This window comes from Plasmodium malariae (assembly GCF_900090045.1).
Source record: "Plasmodium malariae genome assembly, contig: PmUG01_00_40, whole genome shotgun sequence".
Lineage (NCBI taxonomy): Eukaryota > Apicomplexa > Aconoidasida > Haemosporida > Plasmodiidae > Plasmodium > Plasmodium malariae.
This window is the reverse complement of record NW_021638314.1, coordinates 9,054-18,856: the sequence shown is the minus strand read 5'-3', so window position 1 is coordinate 18,856 and position 9,803 is coordinate 9,054. Positions and strand designations below refer to the sequence as shown.

General features: G+C 21.2%; 2 protein-coding genes across 2 annotated transcripts; both read right to left on the bottom strand.

The window, feature by feature from the left end:
• Positions 1-2,040: 2,040 nt before the first annotated feature.
• Positions 2,041-3,031, bottom strand: PmUG01_00069200 (tryptophan-rich protein; the record flags this gene model as incomplete). Its single annotated transcript, XM_029005911.1, has 2 exons — positions 2,041-2,838; positions 2,942-3,031. The coding sequence occupies 2 exons, from the start codon at positions 3,029-3,031 to the stop codon at positions 2,041-2,043; spliced, it is 888 nt and encodes a 295-aa protein (XP_028859200.1).
• Positions 3,032-5,935: 2,904 nt separating this feature from the next.
• On the bottom strand, positions 5,936-8,538 carry PmUG01_00069100 (STP1 protein; the record flags this gene model as incomplete). Its single annotated transcript, XM_029005899.1, has 4 exons — positions 5,936-7,090; positions 7,183-7,268; positions 7,361-8,393; positions 8,518-8,538. The coding sequence occupies 4 exons, from the start codon at positions 8,536-8,538 to the stop codon at positions 5,936-5,938; spliced, it is 2,295 nt and encodes a 764-aa protein (XP_028859199.1).
• Between the last annotated feature and the right edge of the window lie 1,265 nt (positions 8,539-9,803).

Sequence of the window (9,803 nt, the reverse complement as noted above, 5' to 3'; positions counted from 1 at the left end):
TATAACAAATATCTAATTAAAAAATGACTAACATATTTTTAAGGGTTCCATTTCATTTACTCTATTCCGTATGTTATTATATTATAAAATCTGAATCTTAATCACAGTATTGTAAGAATAAAACATTAATAATATACCCATGAAATGTATTAACTTTAGTAGTTAAATATTGGAAAATTTTATAAGTGTTTTAATATTTATTGTTAGATATACTATTGTTTGTTTTATCCCCATTTTCTTTCTAATTTATAGCCTTTTGTTAAATGGGGGTTACAAATTCCTTGTTTATTATTACTAATTTTCTTAACAAAAAAACACTTGCATTAATTAAAAAAAGGAGTTTACCAATTTTTTGTTTTTTCTCTACTTTTAAAATATTTAATTAAATATGATTTTTGTAAATTACTTACCAATTTTTTCTACTGCTTCGCTTCTTTGCGAATCCTTTCCCCCCTTATCAGTCACTTTTTCTGTATGTATGCACAAAAGTCATCATTACATGCCATTCCCATAACACACCAACTTTTCCACCATTTATATGCGTAATATTTGGTTTATGTATGAGTTAAATCATGATATATATGTTTTGTCTACGAACGTACTTCATTATATATTAAATTATTAAATTTTTTTATTTTTCGTTAATATGGAATATTGCATTACAATATATATTGGAAAATGAGGAAAAAAGGGAAAAATATTGCCTTTTATTTTTTGTTATTAAAAATTAAACAAAAAAAAAGGATATATATTTGTATGTAAAGAGGTAATACAATGAAATATATTTTTAAAGGGATACTTTATTAGAAGAAATGAAGAAAAAAGGAAATAATAAAATTTTAGATAATATATTAACTCTGCGACTGTAGAAAAAAAAAAATATATTTAATTGAAAACCATCTTCCAGAAGTATAATAAATAAAATAAATATAAAAATGTACTAGAAAGTATTTAAATATTTTAATCCTTTATAATAATAGTTAAATATATAGCGTGTAATCCTTTCAATTTATATTATATAAAATAATACAAAAACTTCATACATATAATTTTGAATAATATTATTAAATGTCATAATGTGCAACATTATGATTAAAAATGATTATTAAATCTTATTTATCTAATAAAAATATAATAACCTCTAAGTCAATAAATTGAGGGTAATTTATATATATACTTTTACAAATTAAACAAAGCTCATGTTATATAGTGCAAAGTACGCTTTTTTTTATTCAATTTTTTTTTAATATTAATGAAATAAAAAAATTTATTCAAATGTGGATTTATATACTCATTTTTTTTAATATTAACTGTAGAATGAAATGTTTATATTCTCACTAATAAATTTAAATATAAAGAAAAGTGTTTAATTATATGAGATATACTAATTTTAGAAGTATGATTATGATATATGGAAATAAATATAGTAATAACTAAGAATTATCTGTGTAATAAAAACACATAATGGTATATATGATTATAAATATTAAATTATTTTTATGACTTACAAGAAAAAAACAAAAGTACTTTTTTAAAATATTATATTTTACATATACTAAATAAATTCAATAACAAAAAAAAAAATGTAAAAAAGTAAACACTATTTAAACACAAATACAATAAATGCTAATAAATTTAAATATAAATAGTGATTTTTTATTTAGGTTTCTAAAATTACATTTACCATTATATAAGTATTCTATGTTTTGAGTTAATGTGATTTTTCAAATGTAAACACTACTCTCTTCAATTTTTGTTTTCAGTGATCCAGCTTTATTTTTATTCTACTTTTTTTTTTTTTAGAATAGCCATCTTCTTCCTTTAAGAAAAATATAAGATATTCACTTAACATGACCCTATAATGAAAAATAGTTAACTTATAAATCTCTATTTTATATATTTTCCATTATGCATATTTGTCTGTCTCCTAGCTTTCATTTGTGCATGATGAAATATCTACCTTGTAAATTAAATAGAAGAAAATTTTGTAATTACATTCCGTTCATTTTTATATAATATTTAATATTTTTATTCACAAGTCTATTTCATCTTTTTTTCTATAATCCACCAATTCCAGTATTTATTTTCTATCCAATTTATATAAAAGGATGTTAACCAATTATTATAAGCCCCCGTAGTTTTTTTGCACCACTGTGTCAACGCTGAGTTTTTATAATCTACATATTTTTTTTTAAAACGCTTAATTAAACGGTCCCACTGTTTCTTTTCATTTTTTTTTCTTTTTACCCAATATAAATAGGCTGAAACTTTTATATTAATATCTGGATCTTCATATAATGCTTTTTCATTCCAACGTATCCAATAAAGCGCTTCGTAATATCTATTTGGATCTGAATTCCATTCACATTTCTTCCTTTTACTCCAGTTAGTCAATTTGGATGTCATAATTTTATTGTAGGCGGACACATTTATATTTTCGTTGAACCAACTTTCAAAATCTGATATTATATAATCTAATCCACGTGTTCTGAACCACTCTATCCATTCATCGTCACTCCAGTTAGAACATACATCATAAAGATCTGACTGATATTCTTCGTGCATTCTGGGATTATAATGCGACCATTTTTCCTCTAATCTGTTCAAAAAATTATTAAATGCCTCATTTTTGTTTTTTAACAAAGCAGCATGTTCCTTTTCAAAATCTTCTATCATTTCTTTTTCCTGTTTCCTCAACCATAATTCCCAATCAAATGTTTTACGTGATTCTTCTGATAGAATGTTTTTCTCTATCGTTTGTCTTAAATATGCTATTGGCATATCTTCAGAAGTAGTATAAGATTTACAAAGTGCAGGTTTTGTTTTTCCACTACATATCTAAATAAAATATAAAAAAGAATATATGTTTTTTATATTAACATAATTTTTAAATAGAATTAACTAAAATTTAAATATATTTATTTGAAATATTTTATATTACCCCACTAAAGCAACCATTAACACTTTCAGAGGTAGAAGATAATTTAAATATAACAGCGGAAGCTGATACAAAAAAGAGTATTGATTTCATCTTAAATATTTTATAGTTTTATTTTATATTATTTATTTTTCAATATAATATATTAAATTACAAAAGCATGAACTCTAAAATAATAAGTATAAAAATAACGCGGAACATGAGAAAATGGTTTACAAAAAGTATTTAAATTACTATTTAAAAAAAAATAATAAAATAAAAATTTTTCAATGAAAAAAATATGGATCCAAAAAATTAAGTATTATAATTTTTATAATAAGGTTAAAGCAATTCTATAGAGAAACACCTATATTTACTTAAATGCAATTAAATATTTATTTATTTACCTGTGTCAAATTACATTATTTTAATAATAATTAATTATTTTTTTTATTATTGTTTTTTTAAATATTTAATTTTAAAATCTAAATAATAATAAAATATAGGATTATTGTAAAACGTAAACTAAACATGTATATGTATATATATATATATATAGATATAGATATAGATATAGATAGAAAGATAAAATTTCAAGCGTTATAATAAGTAATCCAATTCGTTACTTTTTAACATATTAGTATATCATCAATATTATCCATATATGTTTTATTAATAAATACCTTACCTCTTTATTAACATTCTTGTTATTATAATTTTTTTTTTTTATGAAAATATTATTCTGCGTAATTATGTGAATATAATAAATATAATAATTTAGAAATGAAGATAAAAATTAAATTAGAAAAAAATACAAAAAATAAAAATTACAATATTGAATTTATACTTAAATTATGTTTAAACATAATTGACAATTATACAGAGAATAATAATAAGGAATTAAAAAAAGCTTTTTAACATTTAAAATGGATAATATTTTCCTTAGGTTTTTTTACACTTTTTTTCAAAATTTTAGGAGTTTTTTTAATTTTGTTTTTTATTTTTCTAATCGTTCTATTATTCTCTGAATTTATTTTATGTATTATATATATTCTTCTTCGTTTTTTATTTTTATTCTCTTTTTACTTTATATCTTAATTTTTTAAACTTTCTTAATTATTTCTTTTTTTTATGTTAATTATTGTTTCATTTTTTTATTTTATTTTTAGCTTCATATTTTATATTTTTTGTACAATTTTTTTTTATTAATAAACGAAGTTCTAAAAAAAAAATTATGATGCTTGCCATTATTTTTGACACAATTTGTTTAATTAAAAGAAACATTATTTACATATTTTTATTATTTTATTTTTTTTCTGATTGAATATTTCTGATATTAAAAGATAAGAATAAATATAATGAAATATCCTAAGAAAAAATTATTATATATCTCTTTGTTTGGTATGAATTTTAATAATTCTAAAGAAAACGGAATAACAATTTGCTTGTATAATTTTTTACTATTATACGTTAATAACAAAAATATTATTTGTTATATTAATAAAATTTTATAATAGAATCTTTTTTTATTTATTAATATATTGTAAGAATTGTAATATTAAATAATTTCAATTAATATTTTTAGAATATTTTTAAAAAATATTTTAAAAAAAAAAATTTCTAATAGGAAGTAAAATATTATAAAAAATATGGGTATCAAACTTTTTATGGTTGTTGAAATATGTGCAAAAAGGTAAAAAGAGGTTTATATTTTAAAAGGAAAAATTAAGTTATTAAATGTGAAAGTGAGTATTTAGTTAAAAATTAATTAATATCATGTTTTAGTGAGGACATAAAATGATAATATCATAAAATATATTTATATAACATAGCATAGCATGGTAAATGAATAATAATATTGCAAAATGGATTTGATATATCATTTCCATGATTTACTATAAAGTTGTTATTTTTAATAATATTTTATAAATCATTAATAATAATTATTTTACATTTTAGCAATTTATAACTAATACAATAAATAATACAATCCTTTAGAAATATTATTATATAACACTTTCTAATTGAGAATGGCTCCCACAGCTGTAGTAAAATATAAAGCAAAATGATTTGTGCTATCTTTTTCCTATTTTCCTATGAATGGAAAAACATTCTTTTTATCAATATATATATATATATATGTAAATGTCTTTCGTTTATAATGCCATATATATTATGGATAAAATGAATTTCGTCATTAAGAAATGGAATTTTTAAATATAATTTTTTAATTTGGAGAAAAAATAAATAATTTAAAAGAACACAAATATATCTAACAGATAAATGTTTAAAGATATACAATAAATGAACGCTACTAATATGCAAACATCAATGAACTCATAACAGATTAAGATGTTTTCATTAAGTATATAGCATACATTTTTCTTTAATGTAACTTATAATATAAATTTCCTGTAAATTATCATTATGTTTCCATAAGGAGTTTTTTTCCTTTTTTTTTTTTTTTTATGAACAAAATCTTTATATAAATTAAAACATGAAACGGTCGAACTATGGGAATGTAAAAAAGATACAAACAAATATATTTCTAAATGTGAAAATAACTACATATTATGAAGTAATAGGATAAAATAGAGTTACAGAAATTTTTGTAATAATATTGTATTAATTCAAGAATAGTGTTACAATTTATTTATTTTGTTTTGTTTCCTTATTCCAAATTATAATTTTTTCCAAGTTTAACATTTTCGGAAAATATTAATATTAACTGCATTTTTGTATAGGTATATTAATATCTTATTACTTTTATTGAAACAAGTATTAATATATTGTTTTAATGGATAATATTACAGAAATAAAAAATGTATATATAATTGTAATATATTTGAAGTGCTTCAATTTCAAACCTCATACTTAATGAATTTTTTTTTCTTTTTATTACTTTATACTCATTTTCTTTATTATCTAGAGACATTAAAAAATTTAAATAATATTTTTCATTAATAGCCTTTTTTCTTAAATATCATCTAAATATATTATAAAAGTATACCTATGAATTTATAGAAACTGTTTTTCTTCTATTTCATCCGATTTGTCTACTGTTCTATCACTAACTATAGAATTTGCATATAAGTCATCTTCTCTTATCCAATCTTCTATCTCATCTCTGAAACAAGCTTTCCATATATGAGCATCAAATTCCTCATTTCTTTTATTTTCTATATCATTTTTATTATATTCAATTATATTTTCTGTAATTTCTTGCTTTTTACTTGAATATCCTTCTCCTTTCCATTCATTTATGGATCTATCCAAATATGATTCCCTATTTTCAAGGTTTACCTCATTTTTATATTCTTCTAATACTGTTATAAGAACGAGAATACAAAACTTTGTTAATAATTTTTTTTTTATATATTTACATAATTCTTCATAATTTTCTTTGTGTTGCAATTCTTCTACATTTAATAGTGATACATAATTTTTAGTATCTTCATTTACATATTCATCTGAGATATTCTGCAACTCCTCTGCTAATCCATTATTCCAGTACTGATCAAGATGTTGTTGTATAATCATACCCTTTTTTGATATCCACTGTCTCCATATATCTTTTTCTCTTTCTAAATATGAAACTTTTTGATTTTCATTTGAATATTTCTTTTTTATTTCTTCCATTTCTTGTATGTAAGCTACTTCTCTTTTCCATTCATCCTTCAAATTATTAAACCAATCGTCTTTTTTCAGATTTTGAGAAAGATTTCTATATCTTTGTATCCATTTATTCCATAGAATATTTTGCTTTTTAATATCACTGATACATTTAACATTTTCTATTATTGGATCATCATCTTTTAAATTGGGATAGGTTGTATAATCCTTTTTCGCGAACTCATCTATACATATTTCTAAGAATTCGTCTTTGTGGTTTTCCCAATCTTCATTTATGCATTCTTCGAGTACTTCCATATGTACTTCTATTATGATTTTGGATCTGTCTTTTTTTTGCTTCGACAAGTTTACTTTTTTTGTACGTTCATTTATTTTAATTTTTTTTATGATTTCTTCATCATCATATATTGCGCGTTCTAAATGATCATCTGTGAAAAACTTACTTTTTTTATCAAATCGTGAAGGTACTTTTATTCTAAGGAATTTCATTTGTTTTCTTTTTATATTTTTTTTTTTTTTAAACATCCCTATTAATGCGTACTACAAAGAGAAAAAGAACAAAACATTTATAAAATAAATTATTAGAATAATCAAATTCTTATTATATATTTAGCCTTATGTTTTTATTTTACTTTAATAAAAAAAGAAAATACAATAATAATAATAATACTTATTAAAATAGATGATGTATGAGAGTTAGATTTTTTTACTACTTGTCCTGTAACATCTTTTTAAATGCGTATACTTATATATGTAAAATAATTTAAGTATTTATTTTTAAGGTAACAAAATAAATAGCATTGTTGTTACCTGAAGATATACTGGATAAAGAAGGAGTAAGTGAAAGTGGAGCAGGAATAGATAAAGGAGTTGTTTCAAACCTAGGGGGAACTACCGATTCTTCTGACTTTGAAGAAAATGTAGAACCATCTGATGATATTACTTCTTCGTTTTCAGAAGCTGCTGATGCTTGTTCTTTTCTAGGTTGAGGATCCTTATTGTCCCTGATGTCACCTTGAGTACTTGTAGCTTTGGTTGATGATAGTTCATCAGTTTGAGATTGAAGATCTGGACGAACTTTTTCTTGTTCAGTTTGTACTTCAATTTTTTCTTTCTCTCCACTTATAAGTTGCGAATCTTGTTTCTGTGAATCTTGAGGAATAGATTGAACGCTATCTGTTGTTTGATCGACATCTGGAGGAATTGTTTTTTTTTCTGCAGATTCAGGCTGTGTCCGGGCAACTGAATACTTAACCGTGCACTCAGGAAGTTCACTAAATGTTCCAGGATTCACTATGTCACATTTTTTTGTTGGAAATTGGGATGGTACATTTTTGCAATTATGTATTAAGAGTTCTTTCTTATTATTAAAATTCACCTTTTCATTACTAATCCACACATTATATTCATTAATTTTATTTGAACATGTTTCATCACATTTATCAGAAATTATGCGTTTTCCTTTAATGCATTGTATTTCTTCCTGTCTTTTTTTTATTTCATCGCATAAATTTAATGCTTTATAATTTAAATCTAAAATTTGTTTTTCATTATTATCTAAAATAGGAAAACATCCACCATATTTTAAAATAAGGGGTGTAAAATAAGAATTTAATCTCCCCTTTAGTGTTCCTTCCCATTTTTCTTTTCCTTGTAAATAATATCGTGGTGGAGTCTTATGCTGAATTAGATAATCTGCCAGTTGTAAGCATTTAGTCCTAAAATTTTCTTTATTATTTTCATTATTTAATGAAGTAGTTGTTTGATTTACATGTTGTACAATCCTTATAAATTCTTGATACATGTACATTTCTAAGGCTCCAGTACCTAGAACCATCAAATTCTAAATTCAAATGAATTATTAAGGATTATTTAAGCAATACTTTTTAGATTAGTTGTATTATCATTTTTTTTATTATAGATAAACTGTGTACATATTTATTTATATGAAAAACAAGAAATATTACCGAAGATAAACATCCTTCCATAATCGCAAAATATTAATATTTTAGTTGCAAATAACAAACTGTAGGAAAAATTAGAATATGTATATTTTTATTTCAGTAGAATAATTTTGAATTAATTTATCTTTATAAGAAGAATATATAAAATTATCGTTAACGTGGAAATTTATATATGAACTTTAAAATAATTAAATGCATTAATATTTATATTATACAATTCATATCGTATTTTATCTCAAATAAATGTAACATATAGGGAGATATATATTAATCATAATTTGATATGATATAGTAGTTGAGAATATATCTGAAAATAAAATTTATATTCTTTTTATAGAGAAAAATCCAAATAACTAACAATAAAAAATTGCATATAAGTAACATTAGTAAGTAATACAAAATGTTTTGAGTACAATTATCACTAATATGTATATTGTCTCATTTTTTATTTTTTCTTTAATACAGAAAATATAAGTATTGTTACCTGTATTAAAGTATGCAATTCATTTTTTTTCTTCTTGCTTTTATTAAATAAATAATCTGTATACCATATTATTAATAGAACTGATAATATACTTTTTATTGATTATGTTATTTTGCTATATATATTTTTTTTTTGATATTAACCATTTTAGTGCTATAACTATTTTGTTAATACTTTCTTTTATTTACAGCATCTAGTAGAGAGAACGGAAACAATATTATACAAATTATTCTAAATTGTTTTTGTAGTGAAGAAAAGTAAAAAATATTAAAATATACTTATAACACATAATATTATATATATATATAAATTAATTAGCTAAATATTAATCATTTATAATGTATATTATACCACTAAAAAATATAAAAGAATATAATTTAATATATATATATGTTCTCTAGCATATTCGAATTATCAATTATCGATATGAATGATTTAGTAGGGTCTTAATTTTATTAAATAAAATGTATATTTAGTTATATTAGTTAACTGAAATAAGCTTGAATACTTACTCTATATATGAAACATTATTATATATACTTATAGAACAAAAATTATACTATATAATTAAAAATAAGTAAAATAAATTAAAGAATTATTCTAAAAAACAATAACATTAAAATTGCACGTAAGTAAATCAATGCATTATATTAAATAGTACAATAACTATTGTAGTATTATAACTATATTTATGTATTTATCAAAATATATGTTAGAATAAATACATTAAAAGTAGTTAATTAATTTTTTATTTTTTACTAAGTTTGATAACTCTAAGTGTATATCATTTTAACATTATTGATAT